This window comes from Rhyacophila brunnea, unplaced genomic scaffold (assembly GCF_057557595.1).
Source record: "Rhyacophila brunnea isolate RB1 unplaced genomic scaffold, BYU_Rbru_1.0 scaffold_11, whole genome shotgun sequence".
In the NCBI taxonomy this organism is placed as follows: domain Eukaryota; kingdom Metazoa; phylum Arthropoda; class Insecta; order Trichoptera; family Rhyacophilidae; genus Rhyacophila; species Rhyacophila brunnea.
In genome coordinates, this window is record NW_028232763.1 from 33,460,015 (window position 1) to 33,484,513 (window position 24,499).

General features: G+C 32.2%; 1 protein-coding gene across 6 annotated transcripts; it reads left to right on the plus strand.

The window, feature by feature from the left end:
• The first annotated feature begins 611 nt into the window (after window positions 1–611).
• LOC147078636 (medium-chain acyl-CoA ligase ACSF2, mitochondrial-like) lies at window positions 612–24,298 on the plus strand. 6 transcript variants are annotated; one of them, XM_085960305.1, is made up of 13 exons: window positions 612–668; window positions 2,090–2,320; window positions 5,841–6,021; window positions 9,300–9,428; window positions 10,499–10,719; window positions 14,513–14,640; window positions 15,096–15,202; window positions 16,542–16,666; window positions 17,762–17,930; window positions 18,056–18,166; window positions 19,148–19,290; window positions 21,066–21,207; window positions 21,813–24,298. In XM_085960305.1, exons 2-13 carry the CDS (start codon window positions 2,235–2,237, stop codon window positions 22,038–22,040), a joined length of 1,770 nt encoding a protein of 589 aa, XP_085816431.1. In that variant the 5' UTR covers window positions 612–668; window positions 2,090–2,234; the 3' UTR covers window positions 22,041–24,298. The 6 variants fall into 6 exon arrangements, with proteins under 6 accessions (XP_085816431.1, XP_085816433.1, XP_085816428.1 ...); XM_085960307.1 differs by having other exon boundaries at window positions 621–668; window positions 2,103–2,320; XM_085960302.1 differs by having other exon boundaries at window positions 629–749.
• Window positions 24,299–24,499: the final 201 nt, after the last annotated feature.

Genomic DNA, 24,499 nt, shown 5'->3' on the forward strand with positions numbered 1-24,499 from the left:
TATCATAATATTATAACGAAATATAAAACATCAGTAACAAAAATGTTCAATAATTATCCTATAATTATTATTGATGACTGTACAAGCGTTGAAATTAAGAAGCTTTTCCTGTAGCCGAACTTATTTGCACTACATGAACTTTTGATTGCTTTAGTTAAAATTATCAATATATTCAAATTATTTATAAATCAATACATATTTTTAAATGTCAACATAATAAATGTAGGTTTTTGCTATAAAATAATATTTTTAAAAGATTTTAATAGCTATATTTATTGATAAGCACATACTTCTGTTTTTTAAATGTTTAAGAAATACCGGTATTAATACCGGTATTCAATAATAAATACCAAAAAACCGGTATTGATATTTTCATTTGGTATTTCAATCCCTAATTAGAATATTTCCATATCATCTTCGTCAGCTTTGTTTGAAACTGATATAGCGTCAGATCGCGCGTAACAAAATGTCTTACTTTGTTAGTTTACTCAGTGACATATTATCTGAGTTCCGTAATTCTTACATTTAATATTAATTACACAAAGTTAACTATTTGCTTTTATTAAATGATAAGATTGTATTTATAGTTGCAGAGATAGAAGACAGTAGACAATTAAACAAATTTTACCATTCCGTGTGGCGGACACACTTCATCTTGATTTAATTTAGTTAGTAAGCTAAAAGCTGTCAATAGTAAACTTTGTATTATTGAGTGGTTAAATTTTGTTTTATTAGTGAAACAATTAATAGTAAGAACAAGTGAATAACGTATAAACGTAATATTATAATCTACCTGCTTATTTAAATTTAAATTTTGAAGTGTATATTTTCAAATACTATTTCAATATTGTAGTAAACTATGTTTTTACGTTACGTAAATATTTGATTTAAATTGTGCTTTTTTCTATCGTAATAAAATAGTCCATTTATTAATAAAACACTTTAACATTTTTTCGCGTGATTTTGGCTTATTTTGGAAGCCACACTACCCTACTTATAAACACAGTGTTTTTAATTTTTGACTACAAGTTTAAAACTACCCTTTCTCTTATATTATCACTAAAATTATTGAAGGTGTCCTTCGGAAAGGGGTCATATGAAATAACCAAAATTTTTAGGAGAGAGGAAACACACTCAAATAAATAAATAAATAACAAGAATTTCAGTGATGTATGGTTATATTTTTATTTATTGACATTCATTGCCTTAAAAAGTCACAGGTAGGTACTATAGATCACAGAAATTCTTGTTGTTTATTTTGTTTTCCTTTGTCCTGTTAAATTTAGTTTTTGCATATAGACACCTTTTCGAGGGACACCTTCAATTATTGGATTGTTTTGACATAATATCAAAATATACACTGTCTATTTTTTTGAGATTATGACAAAACAATTTAAATAATTTTTCATAATATAAGAGGAAGGGTAATTTAAAACTTGGGTTCTCAATACACCAAAATCAAAAACACTGTCTTTTTACTTACAATGGCAGTATAGATCAGGCGTGTCCAGAACGTCGATCGCGGGAAAGATTTTGGTCGATCACACTATAATATGTATATATGAATCTAGTCGTGAAACTTTAAATGTGTGTACATTCAAATGTAACATGATAAAACTGCATTGAGATTTTCAAGAATAAGCATTACATAATCCTATGCCTATTTCTTTAATCACCTTACGTAACACTTGAAAAAGGAGATTTTAATTCCCTCATTTTAAATTGATTCACAGTTTTCCCTTACCATCACGCAGTAAGCTCTTTTCATAGTAGAATAGTAGTTTGAAAATGAGTATCCAAAATACCACGAAAACTTAATTTTCATGACGAATTAGCACTTTATTCTTTGTGATAGTAAAAAATAAGTGTAGTTTTATGTTTGATAATGTTAAGCAGTCATTCATTACACATTATGTGAAATTCCTCATAGAATACGTACTGGCGTAAATTATGTTATATTTTATGTTGAGCTATCGGTTTTTGTAAATATTACAAATGAAAATGGTTTGATCTATAATTTGATGTGTATTGAAAACGGCTTTTTTACGATAATTGTTTGTTAACCATTCGTTTAATATTTATAATATAGGTGATTTTTAAAGGTGAATGCTCTGCCAATAATCTAAATTGGGCGCTAAAAGCGAAATAGTGAGAATAAAGTGATTATTGCTAGCAATATCAAAACTGCATGGAGAAACGTTTCAAAAAAATTAACGCACAGTTTTTTACGAAAAATGCTTGCAAGAAATATAAAACATTGGAAGAAGAATGTCAGAATTCAAAGATGTACCCTGCCAACGTGGTTCACAGCGCTAAGAAGGTAAGGAAATACTACATTATTATATTTGAAAATGTGTAAATAAAATTACTAAACGAATTATGAAAAATAAGTATTAATGATATTCGATAATTGTAGGATTTTTTTTCTTTCATAATTATTAAAAATCCAAGAAAAACCATGTAGGATTTGAACAAACATCTTTCACTAGTATACACTATGCTACGGCTACTATTACTCTTCCGAATGATTGCTAATAACTATTTTATATTGAATTTTTCAAATAATTGATGTGTTTTTAATAAAACATAGTCCTATATTCCTAAATCTTTCATACAACCACCTGTCAACATTCTCATAGTATGCCTTCTCTCTGTATATCTCCTCGCATATGTTTACGTGTATGTTCTGTCTCTAGAGTTTCTGTCTCTAGTTCTGTCATTATGCTGGTATTTCAGACTAAATTCTTTATCTATGAGCTGCTGCATCAGCCGGGCGGAGTATTCTGACTTTGTCGAGCACGCCATCGCTGAATTCGTTCATTTTCACAAGCGTATTTCTTATCTGATGGTTATTTCTCATTCATAATGTTTCTATTTTCTTTCTTATCTGATGGTTATTTCTCATTCATAATGTTTCTATTTTTTTTATTGATTGTGTATGTTACCTATGGTTACAGTGGGTTGCATCACCATATTCCTATTATAATTACACTTAAATTTATTGAATGTCACACTAATTTCTCGATACTCTAATCACTCTATGTGATATTACCGCACTGTAATCAACGATCAAAAATTTATAAAACTATCAATTATTTTATTTCACGACTCGATTAAAATAAATGATTTCTTTGATTTTTCAAATTTAGAATGTGAGTTTATACGTCTTCTCCCTGTCTTGCTCTTTCTTATGTATTTTCGTATGTTTTTTCTCATGCGTTACATGTATTATAATATAATAAGGTAATACTATTGGGGATTTTAAAGTGTGCCTAATTTAAGTGACTGGCTTTGGGTTTTTTATTATTTATAGTAAGAAAAAAAATATTCATATATCTCTCTATATTCTATACCATGACTACTGATGGTTACATTATGCATGTTTTTACTACCATATACGTAGGAACGTGTAATCGAATTTCAAGTAATTCATGCTCATTATATATCATTATTATTTTTTTTTTAAATCCAAGTGTATTTTTGGAATTTTTAAATTCCGCGTGATGGTTAAATTATTATTTTTTTTATTATTTCCTGAAAAATTTTCCGAAATGCAGTTAGCTGGTTTTCAGATTAAGCAGTCGATATGTGACATTAAAACTATGAATTATTCAAATACCTACCTTTCTAATAATATATTGTGGAAAACTTATTAAAATATTTTATTTTAATGATAAAATAATCATATTAATACTATCGTCCGATGGTACTCGATGGAATTTGAATTTAAATTCTAATGGATTTAAGTTATGTATTCCATTTGAGTCGTTTTTTTGCCGAAAGGCGAAACCCGTGTCGCCAAAAACGACGCTAATGGAATAGTACATAACTTAGATCCTTTAGAAGATAAAATAAACATAAAAGAATGTGTAATAATGTGATTAATGTGTTCATCGAACCCAAATCAAAACTTAAACTAGTAAATTCACAGTAGCATTGCACTTCGCCTTAACGAAATAAGACGTCTGAAAATAAAGAAACGGCGACAGAATAGGTATCCATAATACACCTAAAATGCCACTTGCATATACTTTTTTTGTTTTTTCCTTGAAAATATCAGATAATATTTGGACTCTTAAAGTTATCTTATCATTTTTGTTTATTTGTTGGCCTGCCTATTTATAAGCAAATATAAAAATCTTGAAAATACAATTATATTGTTGATTTAGTATTTAGTTTAGTATGAAGGAGAGTGTACAAAAAATGATAGAATGAAAAAAAAAAAACAAAAAACAGTTGTATTCAAAATACACAAACGTAAAAAAAACCGGAAAGAAAGACCGAGTGGGATTCGAACTCATATCTTCCAATGTCCGGGTCATTGGTGAAATTTGAAACACATATTAATATATTATAATTAATTCGATAAAGTCATAAAGCTGATCGATGGCACAAACGCAACTTCATTCGGGGAATATGGCTTAAATGGCAATTTCACTAAATTAAAAAAAAATGTCTATAAATTAGCATTTAAAAAGGGATTATATTGATTATTATTTACAATGTTTTTCCAGAACAAAATTAATATTGTATAAGAACTTATAATTTCACAACTAATATTATAATAAATATAAGAAATATGCAGTTACGAAAATATATGGTCATCAGTTAAATATTATAATTAACATTTTATTTTATTGGTAAGATAATATTATAATATCGTATTAAAAGGCCAGTATGTTGATTTTCAAGCAAATTTGGTGTAATAACTTTTAATAAACTTTTTTGTGAGAAGTTTTACGCCATGTGAGGTGTCAAATAATGCCATATTTAATGCTTAATACGAATTTTGCAAGCTAAATTCTTATTTTAAACCTGAAAATAAATTCAAAATATTTTTAGAAATTTCTTGATAATATGTCCAAAAGTTTAACCGAAATATGTTGCTAGTTTCAATATTAATATAATAACATATACATTAATTGGTGAGCATGTTATATTATTATATACCTAGCATCGGAATAAATATTTACAATGCATGAATATATTATCATTATTATCAGAATCCGTAGCTATTTCCATGAATTCAAATAATAGTACACGCAAAAATTATTTATGTTGCATCATGAAATCATACCAATCACGATTTATATAATATATTATATGTAGATTTTCCGATAAAAATGTATTTTAAATTGCACTTTAACAGGTGGCTTTTTTGGGATATATAATATTAATTTGCCAATAGCTTCTTAAATGTAAAACTCAACAATAACAAGCATCGTATAACTACATATTTTAAAATTTTAATATTTTTGAAGTAAAATAGCGAAGTCAACTTTTTTTTACTATTAGAGCAAATTTTTGATGTGTGTTTATCTCACTTGGTCGAGCCGCTACGCCGGGCCTCCCTTAAGCCCGGGCCCCCAGGTTAAAGCCCTATCAACCTCTATGGCAAGGATGGAACAGTCCAGTAAAAAAAATCTGCTAAATAATGATTTCGCAACTACACATCTTAATGGATTTGTAAACGAAATAGATACAGAAATCAGTGGGACCCCGAAGACAAAATTCGAAATACTTTTATCAAAAATAAAACATAGCCATTTAAAAAAAAAAACAATCTTAGTACATATTTCTTAATTGTTGACTTCGATAGAAGTATATGTTTCGTTTTAAGCACAATCTAGTCTAAACATTGGTTCATGGTAGGTGATAAACATATTATATTGTAGTCGATGCTGACAAAAAATAAAAAATACGAATCACTTAGTACCACCTAAATTATAATTTATTCCGATTTTCTCGCATGAATAAAAAAATCACCAATTGGAATTATATTTTGTGAAATATTGTTGTAATGAAAAGTTGACTACAGTTTTTCAATTAATAATGTTTAGGATCACGACTGCAAAGCGAGAATTTCTATCTCCAAGTTACGCCCATCGAATTGGAGAAAGACCACTTCAACATAAGACCATCGGCCAGTGTTTGGAGCGAGCCGCCAATGCGTGGCCGGACAGACCGTGGCTGATATCGCGACATGAAAAATCCATGACATACAGCCAGGTTTTGGAAGAGGTAATAGTATAATATTATTACAATGACTTAAAATCCCGATCAATAGTATGGTGGATTTTGAAACATTTGCCATCAAACATTCAACTCACAGCAATGTATCACCTAAATAAATGTTTTAATTGGTACAGCGATATATATCTATACCTATAATAAAACTATCATGATTGAGGATCATGATCCAGTTGATTCATTGGTCCGATAGGCTTCTCCACGACATGGTTCCGTCAGCACAAAGCAGGGCGTATCTATCTAGATCAGTGCGCGGCACACTGGTGTGCCGCGAGACGATGCTAGGTGTGCCGCGGTGCAATAGCCAAATTTTCGTGCATGGCTGGTAATATATTTGAGCACCTGCGTGAACTTAATAAAACAATGCAAGGTCAGAATGAAAATATATTGACGTGATCTGATAAATTAGAAGAAGTCTGAAGAATAATTTTGGATCCGTCTCAAAAACATTTAACTTTGCTGCAAAAGAAATTCATCAGTACTTTCATAAAATAAATGCGACAGGATACGAAACCCTTTTGCAATCAATGCCGAAAATTCTATAGAAGCGCTTTTTCTATAAATTCGAGAGGAATTTGTTGAATTGATAAACGACGGGACGCTAAAACTGAAGTTCGCCGATGTTCCATTGGCTATTTTCTGGATTTCGGTTAATAAAAAATATCCACGAATTTCCGACAAGGCTATCGCAGTTCAGCTCCCATTTTAGAGTCAAAAAAAGTCGCCTGCGACGCTAGTTTACTGCGCTAGTAAGTATTACTATTTTAAAACATGTGATTGTAGGACACAATTTAGTATTATTGTATCAATACTCGACAAATAATTATTCCTAACCATAATTATATTAATAGAATATAACCATACAAAAAATCGCTAAACATAAAATCAATAGCATTAATTTTACCTCGAACACTATTTGAAAAACGCTATTTTAGAGTATAACACTCTCTTTAACCTTAGCGATAGGTAGGGGGGACCGCCAAAGATCTTGGGCTGGGGTCCCCTTTCAAGATGTGGAGTCCATGTTTTGGTGTATAAATTGTTTTACGTGTGGTGTGCCGCAGAATTCTGGGAAGACCTTTGGTGTGCCATGGGTTGGAAAAGGTTGCGGAGCACTGATCTAGATCACGTACTTCCTCGAGCTGTCCTACCTTTGACTTGACCAAATAGTACGAGCTTTTCCTTAATTATTGTTATCCTTTCTGTGGGCAATATAACCAAAAATAGGAGAGTCAGACAAAGGTACAGCAAGAAAAGTCTGTTTTGAATTCGTATTCTCAAAGACATATACACAGATTATTTGGAAAAAAAGAGCTCTTGTTACATATTATCGTGTACTGGTAGGTGTATGAATGCAAACGCCGCTCTAAGTGTGTTGAAAATGGGTTTGCAATAACCGTGAAATTCCGAAACAGTAATTATTTTAATATTACCAGTCTGTATTTTTTTTCAAGAATTTCGTTGAAACGGCGTCGCCAATGATCACTAATAATAATACAAAATAGCTAGATATCTATATACTTAATATAATATGAACTTAGTCTAAATCATAGTGTACAATTAAAATGATACGTAGTTCTTTTGAACTTTGTAATTATTGGCTCTGATCATAATTGATTCTGAATGATTCAAGACCGGGCTAGTTTATCTGAAACGTGAATATGTGAGTTATGAAGGAAACAAAGTAATGTTCTATTTTCTTGAAGACAATTGATCCCTAAGTTTATTATTATATGAAATCCCTAAATATTGGATGAACAAATGAATTATAACCGATCTGATTTTGAAAAAGCCTCTTAAAGATATTTACGTCTAATGAAGAACCATAATAACATTGTGCTCATTCTGAGGCATACCTAATTCAAATTATTTTTTACTTCTTTTTTTAGACTCGAGTGTGTTTTGAAAATTAGGTTAATTTATTAATAATTCTTTTAAACAAATCTTTAAAATTACTTTTATCTTGTTCCAACAGCAACGTATCAGTTAAATTAGCTGTCAGTTTAATCAGTTTTACAGGTACATTTTACTATTTTTTTTAATATTCATGCAATATTTTAACCATATTTTTAATTTATTCTTAGGTGTCTTGTTGAGTTATCAGCATTACCAATTCGACCAACAAAAAACAAATTCCCTTGTCGTTTACCTAACAATTATGTCGATACATATCGACTGTGTTTAGGAAAAAGGGCGTAACCCTCGATTTTTCGAAAAGTGCTTTTATTAGATATTAACAATGCATACAACTAAATATACATTCTATAAAAAGGAAGTAAGCCGCAAAAAATGCTCAATTATTATCTAAATTCAGGTTTTAATTGAGATTAATTAATTTTTAATTTATGGAAAAAAGCATTTATCCTCAATTTTAATGATTTTTCTGTAAAAACTTTTTTAATTTATATTAGATCGAAAATATATTACACCAAATCATCAATCATCATGCACCCGATGTCTGTGCCTATTTTAAAAAAAATATTAAACTAAGAACTATCAAAAAACGTTTTTTGCTTCTCCTGCAAAATTTGCTCAGTGAGGGTTACGTCCTTTTTCCTAAACACGGTCGATATGTATACAAGATCACAAACAGTCACAAAAACTCTTTCAGATACCTGCAGTTAAGACTCGAGAGAGAGGCTGGTTCATGGAACATAACAACTATTAGAGAAGTGGGAAACCGTCCATGCGTGGCTGTCAGAAAGTACAATTAAATTCTCGGGGGTAGAAAAATATAGGATACACTTGAACATATTATTGTGTTAAATAATGTATGACACGTAAACACGTTGCGCATTCGATATTGGTAATATTTTAGGACATGGGACTTTGCATTTCTTGCATTTAAGGGTTTGCCTCTCATTAAGTCATAAACCAAAACTGTCGCCAAAATCTTAGTCGTTGGCGATTGGCTTTCACACTTCTATCTTATTAATCGGCTATGTGGTCGATACATGTGTATTTTAGACCGCAAGCAATCACAAAAACGCAGTAACTTGTGGATTCTTGCAGTCGAAAAGGACTGGCCTACGGTTCTGTCCATAGACTAATATTATATTTGGTTCTGTCCATCAACTCGACTCCACATATATTAATCGTATTACTGTGGTTACTTGCGTACATATATTATCTTATAATAATATACTATTGTAGGTACTATTGTAAAATAAAATTCTCAATTAATAAATTATATGTTACGTTTAAAAAAAACGTGTGTACACGAGCATACACTAAAAAACCATTCTTAAAATTGACAATTATTTTAACAGGCAGATAGATTAGCTGCTGGTCTTCTGGAAAGCGGTCTCCAGCCAGGAGACAGGATTGGGATTTGCTCTCCCAATTCCTTGAGATGGGTCATCACCGCGATGGCAGCTGCGAGAGCTGGATTGATAACGGTAAATATGTCCCTAATTTATATGAATATCTAAAATTTATTGTAACAAATTTAAAGATAAAAATTATGACACTGATGAAAGACAATACGTTTCATTGTAACATAATTCAATTTTAAATTTACCTTACACCAAAAATAAATTAATATGATAGTGAGTAGCAGTAGCGAAGGGTGGAGGTAGGCTGTTAAGATCCGCCATAAATAGTGCACATTAAACTTTGTTAGTCACACGTATTTGTTTTTATTGAACTAAGATTACAATTTACAGATGGTGTTGGACGATAAAACAAAATTATGCACACGTTTACATTCATGTTTTTTTCTTTTAGTTGCATTAAGAATACATAATACATTATTACACATATTGTTGGTTCATTTTGTTTAAATTCATTAAGCCCTCCTAAACCAAACTATAATAAATACACATATTATTATATCTATACAATATTTAAAGTTATGTATGATGTAAGTGCATAATTTTAGATATTTTATAGATAGACGAGTTTTTTTTACTATTATCTATTTATGGCTTGGTTTTCGCAGTGTTTCATTGAATTTAAAAAAATAACAGACACTATCTATCTATACATTGTAGTCTTAGTTCAATGAAAACAAATACTTTTGACTGACAAAGTTTAGTGTGCACTATTTACGGCTGATCTTAAAAGCCTACCTCCACCCTTTGCCACTGGTGGGTAGGTACTAAGGCTATATATATATATATATATATATATATAATTGATTGAATGAATATTTTTTGAATAAAGAACTTTCTAGAATATTGTATTGAAAATTGTTTGTAACCATAGATATAAGAATTTATATTTTTGTTGTTAGTCTAGTTTAGATATGTTTTTGTTTAGTTGTGGATGTCCTATTAAAGTGAAGGAAACCGGTCTTAACCGTTATTAAATTATATGAAATAAGTACTACATAATGTTGTATTTTAATTTAATTAATACAATGTTTTGCCATACAGCATTGATAGTTAACACCATTTAACTGATAAATGGATGAACATTTAAGTAATATTGAAAGAAAACCTTTTATGGATCACCGTTGTATTCTCAGGTTGCAATCAACCCCGCTTACCAGGCCAAAGAGTTGGAGTACTGCGTGAAAAAGGTGCACGTCCGAGCGCTGGCTGTGCCATCAAGTTTCAAGAATCAGAATTACTACGGAATGTTAAGGGAAATCGCTCCAGAACTGGGAAGCTGTAACCCTGGTGACCTCGTCAGCCAACGGCTTCCAAGCGTCAAGACTATCTTCATGTTAGACGACAAGAAAATGGAGTAAGTCGATTGAACATTGCGATAAAATATATCGCATAATCGTCACGAATTTTAATTCTGACACTGCTCCATCGAGGATGCAACCATTCATGCATGGATAAAAACAATTAAACCCTTTCTCTAATAATATTTAAATTTTGTAAAAACTAACAAGCGTCATTTATTTAAGTCTTGATCATAGCCATGTTTTGTATAAAGTTTGGCTTCCAAAACTTAGTGGTTCTATTTGGTATTAATAATTATTATTTTTTTTACTAGGTATGTAGAATCTGCATAAACTATTTGGATAAAGGTTGGACTATGCATTTTTTTTTTTAAATATATTCTGAGAACTAATTCATTATGTTGAAAGTTTTCTTGATTAGGAAAGAGTATTATTGCATTACATCTATTGGCCAATGAACCATAATACATGATAAAGTACATGACAGAATTACGAACAATATGTTATATTTATAAAATAATCATGAAATGAATAAAAAGACTTAATTATTACTAATAACCAGGGTTTGAACTGGACCGGAGGGCTGTTCCGGTTCGTAAAATCGGTAAAATTATCTCGTAGAAAAAATAATTTGGCCATCTGAGTTAGATAGGCCATATAACAAAAAATCTAACACATTTATTTTTATAAAATACACATAAAATTTGATAACTATGTTAATAATAATTTCAAGAGATTTCTTTTCAAGTTTTCCATTTTGAGCGCTGCTAATAACAATCAATATAAAACACGAAATAAGAAAAGAGTCAGTTCCTATATAAAAATAAAATATTAAAAACAATTGTAAATTTAACCTATTTAACATGTCCACAAGCATTATAGTTATAAAAAATAAATCAACCTCTTCGGTGCAATCAAATAATTAATTAAAAGAAAACACATAGTCTGACTAGGCCCCGAAGCTTTCTTTAGTACTTATTATTTCTTTGAAGTATTATCTAATTAATGTAGACAATACGTATATCAAGGTAGATATAAACAATCACATTGTTTACTTACTCACAATATAATACTATATTTTGGGCAAAACAGGATCCTGTTATATTTTTTTATTATATTAAAATAATAATATAATATGCAAATTACCAAGAAATGTGATTTTACTTTCGCTAAATAATAATATTTACACACCTACCGAATGACAAATAGTTTATAAATTTAATAGTGTTATCAGTCTAGCTGCATAAATACTTATGTGTACATAGCCCTATGTTATTGTGTTATAAACAACAAACAAGGAAAACCTAGTAAGAAAATACTTTATATATTTGAAAAATGCAATAGTTTGATATTAAAGTCCATATAGAGCAGGGGTTCCCGATAGTAGTGTTCAACGGCGACGATGGGACCGTTCCAAAAGATTGATAAAAGTTAAAAAAAAATTATTATATTTTAATTTCATTTGTCCAACGGCCAAATTATAAAAAAAAACAATCTCTATTTACAATGATTCACCGTAGTTCCAAACCTTTGTAAATTCTGACGTAAGTCATAATATTATCTCATTTTCGTTTTAACTACATAATATTGTACTTAAAAAAATAATATCTAAACACTTAACTATTTTTTATTCAACGAATAATTCACAAGATTTAAGAATTTAACATTCTAATTATTGTATACATAATTTAAAAAAAACTTCTGAGAAAATATACCTATAACAACTAGAAAAAATCTTATTTGAAAAAAATACGAGGAAATACAAAAGCCGATCGGCAATAGTAACTCAATTTGGGAAGCGCTTTAGAGAGTATTAAGAGCCATTAGTTAAAATTTGTCGCAATTAAGTATGATACTTATAGCATAGTGGTATATATGCACGGGCGCGAAACCCAAGAGATGCAGGTTCGATTCCTGCTGGGTGTCGTATATTTTCAAAGAACATTTTTTCTATTGGTTATAGTGTTTTTAAAATTATGTATGATCTATACCTACACTTATACATACTTCATACAACATTCATTACAAACATTGTTGCATGATTTTTCTTGTCATAAATATGTTCCTTGTCAAAATCAAGCTGGGAAAATAGGCTTTAGAGCAGTATTTTTCAAACTTTTTGAGTTGGCGTCACATTTTATAACTATTTAGGATATCGCGACACACTTGAAATATTAACATTTGGGAAAAGATCGTAACACACTGGTTGGGAAACACTGCGTTGGCGCAAGGCAAACACGATAGCTATTTTCAGTAAAAGCCACGTTGGTAATCTTCTTGTTTATACTGTGACTTTATGGATGTTAGGCTCCTTTCAATGTTGTCCTGATAGTGTCCCAGGGCAAAACTTTCAAGATCTTGGTTGTGTGTCATTCCTATTCTAATTTAATCTATGGACAGGGTTTGGTGAGAAGAGACCTTCTCGTTCGCCGTAAGACGCCGCAAACATTTTGAAAGCTGATAAATTTTCCCTCGTAGTAAACAAGTTTCAATGGCCGATCAGTATAACACTGAGAGTCGGACCGGACCGTCTTGAAAAGCTCTTTCATTTCATCCTACATACATAATGATAACATTCCCAGATGATGTAATCGGCATCTTGCAATTCGCAACATTAGAAAATTTCATTTGCTTCAGCGATTTTTCATAAATAAACCACAGAAGGCTCCATGAAGAAGAATAAAGCCCGTTTCAGACGGGTCACCGGTGTTGCGCTCGATATAATATAGAAGGCCTTTGTATTCGAATAAAGGGGCCTTTGTACTATGTTTATGAACGCCCCAGAGCTAATGAGTCGACGCATAATTTCGCGTTAAAAATTAGAACACAAAACTGGCTGCGGTAATAAAAACAAATGTATCAACGGCTTGAGAATGTAGCGGCCGACGGAAAAGTGTACCGTACACGCGTTGACTCATTAGCTCTGGGACGTTCATAAACATAATACAAAGGCCCCTTTTAGTAGCGGTAAATACCTAGCCCGTAGCTATAACTGTGAATATTAAAGCAAACATTAGATGATTTAGTCATAGAATGCCAAAAGGACAAAAGGAGAGGGACCAACCCGTTGAGAAGGCTGTTGAAAAGCCAAAAAAGCCAAAAAGACTCTCAGTCATGAGGTCCTGACGAAGAAATAATATTCCGTTCACTTAAATAAGTTGTTAATTAAGATTTCTTTTTTCAAATAATTATTCACAAAATTTAAGAATGTAACATTCTAATTATTGAACATAGATAATTTTGAAAACAAAAATATATTATAACCAATAGAAAAAATCTTTTTGAAAAAGTAAGACGGGAATCGAACCTGCATATCTCGGGTATCGTACCCACTATGCTAAAGGTACACTTAATTATGTCAAGTTCAAGTAAGTTACAACAAAAAATCTTGGAGTGATCCGTGACGTCGGTTAGTAATTAAAGTAATACCTACTTTGATTTAGAATACAAAAGCCAATCGCCAATAGTAGCTCAATTTAGAAAGCGCTTCAAGGAGTATTAAAAACCATTAGTTAAAACTGGTCGCAATTAAGTATGATGCCTTTAGCATAGTGGTATATGTGCTTGGGCGCGATACAATTCCTGCGGGGTGTCTTACTTTTTTAAAAAGATTTTTTCTATTGGTTATACTTAATATGTTTTCAAAATTATCTGGGTATGTTATAAATTGTATTTTTTTCGTTCCTGGAGGAGTGTCTGAACCCGACACCCCCCTTGTGTACGCGCTTGTACACAATCAATAGTATAATGTACCTACCTATTTGATATGATGTGAATGGAAAAGCAATGTACGAATATTATTTATCAAAATAAATTTTATCATATTATTTGTTTGTTCTCTGTTTTCAGAGGTGTTTCAACATACAATGAAATTCTCTCCAGAAGTAACTCGCAGACCGCTCAACAAATTGCTTCCAATCAACATTTGATCTCACCGGAATCAGGATTTGTCATTCTCTACACTTCTGGGACGACAGGTAAATTGAAAAACTTCTTCCTCGAACTTTGAAATAAGCAGTCAAAAATTATTCGATAAGAATTGAATGCGTCCCCGGAAAAGGGGTCTATATAATACATCATGTCAAAAAATGATTTTATTGACTAAAACGGGTCAATATAGCATTGCTCACGATAATGGCATGTTTTATTATTTTAACTACCACACTTTTTGAGATATTAACAACACTAAAATGCTCACCGTAGAAAAGGGGTCTAAGAACCTATATGATTATTTTATTATCCAAAATAAAAAATAAAAAATGTCAATGGTAAAGAGTGTTTTGATGAACATAATTATTATCACAGATATACTCCAAAGGTCCGCATGATCGAATATAACGTTTTTTTCCTCTCCTGAACAATTTTGTTTTTGCATATAGACCCCTTTTCCGGGGACGCCTTCAATTTATGAAAACTTTTTATTTGTTTCCAGGACAACCTAAAGCTGCGTTATTGTCACATTATGGATACGTCAACAATAGCTGGGAGGGTGGCTTAAGGAATGAACTATCTGAAAAAAACCATACTTTATGCTTACAGGTAAAGGTTTATCTACTATTATTCTGTAGTAGTCTAGTAGAGTTGCTTTATTTTATCATGGCTTTTAAGATATCACTTTAGCGGTTGGCTCAAAAAAATTGTCACTTATTTTATCTACCTGTCGCATTTCGCGCTATATCCGTACTATAAAGCAGCAATTTCAAAACTGGGGGGCCCTGGGGAGGCGCGGACTGTTGCAAAGGGAGGCGCGAAAAGTTTAACACAATAATGTAGCCACAGGTTTGCAGTTTGCAAGTGCATAGTTTATAAAACAGCAGCTAGTTATAAACTACTCGTACATAACAAAACAGTCCTATAAAAGCTAGCTTGTTTGCAAACCTGTATGAAGATATGGAGACTAATTTTATTATACCTCATTTCTATAATATTGTGCATGGCCCCCATAAGAGCGGGTCTGACAGGGCTCCAGCCTTGGGGCCCGGCATTGCGGATCGACCAGTTAAGTGAGATAAATACACACCACAAATTCGTTCTATTAGTTAAAAAAAAAGTCGCAACATTTTATAATATATATGTCTGTGTGATACAATTTGATGTGATTGTGTGGTATGTGTGATTGATGATAATTCACATGTAGAATTTTATTTTATAATTATTTGTAGTGTATTTCCTGACTAATAAAAATGGCGATATGCAAATAAAAGCCCTTGTTCAATTTTGCTTGAATCGAACTGAAAAATAATATAATACTTTGTCAAAAAGAGCGATGAAAGTAGGTACTGCTACCATTCGTAACATCATATTTATGCGAAACGGAATTTTCTGCATTAGATGCAATGAAATCCATATATCGAGCCCGTTTAGTAGAAAAAAAAGCACGTTGTGTAAAAATGTATTTAATGAAATAAAGGGAGGGGGAGGCGCTAAGATTAGATTGTTTTAAAAGGGAGGCGTACAAACGTAAAGTTTGGAAACCACTGCATAAAGTATCTCAACACTTCAATGATTAATGCGGCAAATAGATAATCCGTTAGAGTTGACAAATCTTATTAGTAAGTAGCGTGAAGAACTCGTTGAACAAAGTTAATAATATAGTATGTATGTATGTACATATTATATTGTATAATAATAGTGACTTTTTAAAATTCATATTATTAGCTAGATACCTACACCTCCAACGTATAAGGTCGAAACTGCAAAACGGTAACTTTTCAGTAGTACGATTTCAATAAATTTTAATGACACCACATCGCTGGAATCGTATTTTTTAAGTTACGCCGGTTTACTGATTTTTTTTTTTGAAATCATCGTTTTATTATCTTTAAAATTATTAAAGGCAATGAAGTCAAAATAGCAATAATATCATTTTCTGTTTCAGATTCCCTTATTCCATGCTTTCGGTTTACTAACATCGATGGGTGTCATGCAACATGGAGCTACAATGGTCTTTCCATCTCCGCTTTATAATGTAGACAAAGCAATGGAGGCGATCATACATGAAAAGTGAGTGTAAATGAGTCTTAATAATATTGACGATATGTGTGTTTATTACAATATAAAAGTATATTAGTTTAAAGATAAATTTTATTGCGACTGGACACTATTATACTAAAATGTAGAAGCCGGTCAGCACGGTATACGTGCGCGGGGTTTAGAGGGGTTACATACATAAATCTTAACCACAAATGGCGTTAATGGGCGTGCAGGCGTATTGGTACATATGAGCCTCCGCAGAGTGGAAACAGTATTTTTGAGATTAAGGGTTGTCAATCATTTGCCTAAGGTACTTGTTTTGGGGTCACATATAAATTTTAGGTACATAAACACTTCTATGTATGCATTATTAAATAATAGATGACAGATAGCATTGAAACTGGATGACACGTTCTTCGCCCAGCATTTTACTGAGTTATAATTTGTACTAATTTTAAAAACATCTGTAACTGATATAGATGTGTTTTCCTTTCTTATTTTTTTTCCAACCTTTTTTGAGTAAATTACTAACAAAACATTTCTTGTAATCCACATTGTGATGGTCCACATCATGACCCCCACATCCCGAAGCGGGCCCCCAGACCAAGATATTGGCAGGCCTCCCTACCTATCGCTAAGGTTAAAGGAAGTGTCAAATGGTATTATGGGTATAATCAATGGTATTCGGTGTATATATAGCGATTTTTTATATTTTTTAATACATCTACTTACTTAAATTATGGAGTTGTCGAATATCATCAGAAAATAATCAAAAATTGATTCGCACGACCACATATCTTAAATTTTAACACTCTTGTAGTTAAATAGCGTCGCGAGCGACTTGTTTTTACTGTTAGAGCAAATTTGTTACGTGTATTTCACTTATCTGGTCGACCCGCCTCACCGGACCCATCTTGAGTCCGGGCCCTCAGGCTAGAGCTCTGTAAGCCCCCCCCCGCCCTCTTGAGGGGGCCATCCACTTGAAACAGATGTAGAGCTGGTTGATAACTTATCATTCAATTTAGACTGAAGGTACCAAGTAGAAAAGTTCATGAACGTGTAGTAGAAGAGAGATAAGAACATATCGATGGTCGATGGTACAGTCTTTCTTGTTGATGGTTGCAGATGTACAGCTTTAACTGGGACACCGACAATGTACGTAGACCTGGTGACGAAGCAACGACGATCGAACGCTCCGGTGACTTCTGCAGAAGTTGCTATCACTGGAGGAGCACCATGTTCGGCGCAACTCTTCAATCAGATCAGAGATCATCTTGGAGTACATACATTTAAGGTAACCTTGCCACTTGCTTTCCCTTCGATACCCACCACATTTCCACGCCCTTCAGGTATATGCAAATCAAACACGCTGTACACCTATCTACCTAACGTTTTTATTTATCTTCCAATTCTTTTCAGTCGGTTTATGGAATGACAGAATCTTCAGTAGTATTTCAATCGCTTTGTGGAGAAGACATTTTCAAAGCCACCGAAACAGTTGGAAGTATTTTAGGACACGCTGAAGTTAAAGTAAGTCATATCCAATACCTACTTAAATGATTAATTTTGTATGTAGTTATTATGAGAGAATCCAAAAACAAAATCATGACAATAAAGAGACATTTTTGGACTGAACGATATTGTTGATCTTGAGGTGGCAAATCGCAGTATCATGTCTTGTATCATGAAACAAAAAGAAAATAGTAAGACTATTGTTTTCCATGAATGGCGAAGACGATAGATGTTTCCATTATGGATAAAATCAAAGTGAAAGGCCAGCTCTCTACAACGTGTCCGATTCTGGGTCTACTTTCCAGTTAGTTTCGGATGTACCAAAAAGCGCCAATTTTAAATATGTATACCTATTCGTTGGGCCAGATGCATGAAGAGAAAATGCGTATTCGGTGAAAATGCCTATCTTTAGCGACCTCAGGGACGCATTACGGTATGAGTCTGGGGCGATTGCGTCAGTATCCGCGCCATCACACCTGTCGACTAGCAGAGCAACTCACGTTACCCTTATTGTGCAAGGCCATACAAATAATATAGAAACGTCTGCATATCTGACATTAAAATTACAAAAAATTAATGTATAATCGGTATAACTTGATGCTTTTATTTACTATGCAACACAGGGTATTTTTTATTTTATATACCATGTAGAAACTTACCTACTAAATCTATTAAATATTATTGTTTTTAACATAAATAAAACTTTTTTACAAAATCGTCTACTTAGATAAAATTGCAGTTCATCCTTAACATATTGACTGCTGTCTAGATAATTGCTTTTTAATTATCATATTTAAATAGCATGCTAATTATATCTCACCTTAATCGTACGCGCTGGGCGCGTCTTTAGCGTCCAATGTAATGTTAGTATTTCATAATTCAGGTATTTCAAGATCAAAAATTGACATGTGAACCCAGAATTCAGAATTACAGGATTGCAGACCTAAATTTATTGAACCTTTGTATTAGACATATAATTAATCATGATTATGTATTTAGATTGTTAATAGTGACGGCGATATAGTTCCAATGGGCACTCCGGGAGAGCTGATGGTTCGAAGCTATTCCAATATGGTCGGCTATTGGGGTGATCCTGAGAAGACGATGCATGTTTTAAACAAAGACAAGTGGCTTCATACAGGGTAAGGTCACCTTGTCTAAATTAATTACGTCACAATTTTGAACCCCTCCCCCCCCCCCCACCATCACCTTCGTTAAAATACAAATTGTGGAAAATTATCGATTTCTCTCGATGAATATTTTATCCTTAAAAAAAATGAATTTGTTTTGTGACTTTCATTATTCTATTTTCAAATATATAGTAATAATAATTATTGTATTAGGTCTTATATTGCACTCAACGTGTCTAAAAGGTTGCGTACATCTGCCCTATAGGGTATGCTCGCATGATGACCTACTTTGGCTACGATATCGTTTTACTGAGAAGGTTTTTATTTAGATTGGTATTACCACAAGACATCTAATTTTCTGCATCAGGCAAGTTGCTGGTTTTTGGTGGATTTTTTTTGCACACACCACTAAGTTCATACTGGAACCTTCTTTAGTAGGTAGTTTTTAATAGATCAATCACAAAGGTTTCTTCTAGAAGAAGATTCAAAATCTTACCCTTATCTCTTAATATTAAAAAAAAATAATAATAATAAGTATTTATAGATCTATATCACGCAAAAAGAATTTGGACTATAAATAGAAAGAACTTTATAAATGTTATTTCTGTTATGACATTTGAAATTTTATATTGAAAATTAATGCATGAAGTCCACAAATATTATCATCGCTTAGTTGGCATTCCTATTTTCTAACACACACAATGGCTGCCATTTTTTTTATGTTCATCGTGATTACTTACTCGACTGTAGTATTATTATTATATTATTAATAGTATTATTAGCTGGTTATCTACTCATTGTGACAGATTATATTTTTACACGTTCTACAAATTGGCAAATAAAATTTTCTGTGGTCATAACAGTAGTGTGGTGAAGTTCTCAGCAATCCCGCATAGGGAATTCACGTGTAGTTGTCCTTGTCTGTCCTTCAATTTCATACATCCATCACTATAACAGAAGGTGCTTTTCAACGTCTTTGATACCACGCCATCTCAGATCTAAGAGTAGAAGTTTTTTTTAATAAATGGTAGGTATTTTTCTAAATTTTTAGATGGCGACACAAGCAGCTTTAAATTTGAATAAAGTAGGCTCTCCTGATAAAGCCTTAAAACCACTTATAATTTATGAGTAATAATTAATTATACGATGGCCGAGTGGCTTAAGGCTATACCTTAGTTGAGGCATGGTCTAAAAAGATCGTGGCTAGGCGATGCGCAGATTGCGGGTCGCGGGTGCAAATGACGCATGCCGAACAAAATATAATTTGTCATATAAATCGAACATGCGTCCAATAAATGTTCTATTTATTGTTCTATTAGTAACAATAATAATATATTCATTGACTTGTTTTCTTTTTCAAGTGAATGGGTAACGTTTTTAGTCATCTTTACACGATTTAAGAATTAATACCCCCGTCGCCATCACGAAACAAATTGACGTATTCACACCTTGACGTTCCCTCTCCGACTGCCAGCGAGTCCAAAATTTCGTCAGGCCTATAGTTGAAAATTATTTGCCGTTTCGTCGACTTATAATGTCGTGGGTCTCAGGTTCGAATCCTGATTCTGGTAAATAGATATACATATTCTTTTTATATTTGTGTTTGGAGTCAGAATATGGACCTAATAGGTTGATCAAGTGGCTAAAATCCATTTCTCGTTAAAAAAAAAAACAATAATATCTGTTAATACAAACCCCCACTCCGTGGAGGCCCATATGTTCCTATTTGGATCGGACATGGTCAAACGAAGAAGAATTATTATAATAAATGTGTAATTCTTCCGCAGGGATCAATTTATCTTGGAAGATGGTGGATATGGGAGGATATCTGGCCGCTTGAAAGATCTGATAATAAGAGGCGGTGAAAACATTTTCCCTAAAGAAATTGAAGACTTTTTAAATACTCATCCAGATGTCATAGAAACACAGGTATGTTATATTATTACTATTTATTTACAGCTTGTTTATGTAAAAGTCTCAGTAAAGGAATGTTCCAGATATAGATATATATAATCTGCAGCGATATGTATTCTTTCTTAGTAAGTATACTTTTTATTTCATAACTCAACTTGAGAGTGAACGTTATATTAAGTATCTAATTATACATCATCTAGGTCTGACACGATTTGAGTTACCCCATCTCCACCCGCCATGTATATTATGCAGCCGCGGTTTGTGCATGGCCGCCTTCCATGACGCTATAAACGTGTCAGAATGAAAAGATTTCAGTGCCACACTTCCTTGATGCTGCACGGGACTGATGTAGCAACCAAGCACCTTAGTGCTTGAAGAAAGAGTTTTAGAAAATAAAAAGAATCTTGACTTGCTCTGCCGTCATTATCTGAGAGTCAGTATTAGTAGGATCAGCGTCCTGTATATCTGAATTTTTTTATGACAGGAGAGGATGTGAGACTTAAGCTGATTTTGTAAACCAAAGTAGTACTCGTTCGCTGATATAACTCCGCGCTTTATTAGTATCAACAACTCACTTGCACTTCTGATTATTTTTCAAACTCATGTGTTTTTATTTAAAGGTTTTTGGTGTCAAAGACGAAAGACTTGGAGAAGAAATATGCGCGAGTGTTCGAGTAAAGGAGGGTTCAGACTTTGGATACAACCAAATGAAAAACTTCTGCAAAGGAGCTATCGCACACTTTAAAGTGCCTAAACTCCTAAAAATAGTGGACCAATTCCCGGTCACAGCATCAGGAAAGATACAGAAATTCAAGTTAAGAGAAATGGTGGAGAGCGGACGTATTTAGGAAATAAGTTCAGAGACAAAGTGCCAAATTACCCATAGTCGTACGGTGCAATATAATATATTAAATTGTACAAAATATTATTAACCGGTTCTATGCCTTCAGCGAGTTTTATCGCTCTAAGAGGCCGTGATCGACTATCTCATCCGACTTTAAAATCAAATTACTGCCACTGTTGATTAATTTGCATAATTTAAAAAAAAAACACACAGTGACATCTGTTTGAACAATTATTGATATTACAATGATTTTAGTAAGAGCTTCGCTCTACATTTAATGTGTGTCGTTCAAAATCTGCGACCTGTCAGATACTGCAATAGTAATATCGTGAGACATAGAAAAGGTTAATATGCAATGAATGATAAAAAATAATTTTATTATGAATAGATACATGCTAACTAAATTGAATATTATAAATTTATACATCCATAAATATTAATATGTGAGAATTTTAGTGTTATTTAGGACATCTAGTGATGAAATCACGAAATATGTATGATTTCACCCAATTTTTAGGAGTGATATTCAACTGATATTCTAAATATTAATGATATTCTAAAAAACAAATCTATTTTTATTATTTGTCTGAGTACTTCGGCAGAAGTATTATGTCTTTGGTTTTTCAGAGCATTATGATTTTGTTCATTGAATCACATAATCCTTCATGATAAGTCATCTTCACTATATTTAATAAATATTCCTGGTACATATTTAGAAGTCTCGCAATTTTTATTGTTGTATGGGATATTTGTTGGATTGATTTTTTAATTAATAATTAGATGTGTAATGGGTGCAAGAATCTTCCATGGAGGTGGATATTTGATAATACTAGCGCAGGATCAGTATCAAAACTAACAGTGATTTACCATACTCTTTTATTATCATTTATCAACTTAAACAAACAAATTATAATTATCTGTAGGCACTGAGGCATTATAAATTAAAAATTTAAAAATTCCAATTGATTTAAGTTTTGTACTATGCCATTTGAGTATGTATGTATTGTACTATTCCAATAATTATTGAGTACCCAAATGGAATAGTGCAAGACTTTAAATTCAAATTCCATCAAGTAACCTAAGTCTATAGTAACTATTAATTTTATAAACAATAACACTTGAAAGAAATACTTTCAATTTTTCATTCGTCGTAAAAATGATAAATTTTTGTCTTCTTTTGGACATTTATTACACTCATAGCCAAACTGTTCTAAAAACCTATTGCATGACAGTTAAGAGAACTACGCTTCCCTTTAAAGCACAGGTATTCATGTAGGCCAGGAGTTATACAATACAATTCAAGTGTTATAGAGCCTGTATAGGTTACGTGCATTTATTGGCACCAATTGCGTGTAAATTTAACTATCGCGATAATGACTGTTTACACAAAAAGTGCTGACTGTCTCGCCAATCTCATTCTTCAAGTGTAAGCGAGACGCGTTGTTACCATTTTATGGTGTTATTTGACTGGTAGTGAAAATTGTTAAACATCAAATTAATATGCTCTGCTCGGTGAACTTAATTTTTTTTCCGGCAGGTTCGCCACTGTCATTCTACTGAGCAGGCGCAGATATGTCACAAGTTCCAATTGTCGCGTGAAAATTCAGAAACTGCTGAACTTTTTGATCCATGCATGCAATCTTGCAACTTGCACGATATTATGTGCATTTTCTTGTTATGATTTGTAAAAATTTGAGCAGTGAATTCAAAATCTCAATAAAATTATATAAAGTATTATAATAACTGAATGTAGACGCTTTTTACATTTTCACAACTAAATTTATATGTGGCTTTAGTAAGATTTACCAAAATCCATCCCATAACCAACTGGGTTGGACATGCATGTACTAGTTAGCATCTTCAATGAAAATCGATTTTTTTAACGAATTTTACACAATAGACTGATGACAATATTGTTTTAATATTGAAGCGGACCACTGTGCTGTCTACTATGCTGGTTATGCGGCAATTGTTCTAACCTAACCTATCAACACAAGGGATAGAAATACAATGTGAAAGAGATAGAAAGGGTACCTTTCAATACCTATATTAGATCCCAAATGTAGTCTTATCTATGTTAATGCCTCAATGATATTTATTACCTATGTATGTATTGATATTAGTAGTATTTCTTATGTATGAATGTATAATAAGTATTGTGTAGTGTTTGTCCAATATACCAATTGAGTTTTCATTTATTATTTTAATGTAAATATTTTTATATCTTTTGATAGTGCAATAAAAGACGATTTATTTACTCTCCATCTGCTTTCTTCTTTACTCCAATCCTAATGATGAACAGTCAAAAGTGTATTATATGAGTGTGATGAAAGAATTTGGACAGGAATTTTGAACAATTATTTTACGTCTGGTTAGTTACACAACACGTTTGTTATTTTCTTCTTCTATTGGCAACTCCGAAAACAAAATGGCAGTAACCTATGTTATGTATTTCACGGTGTT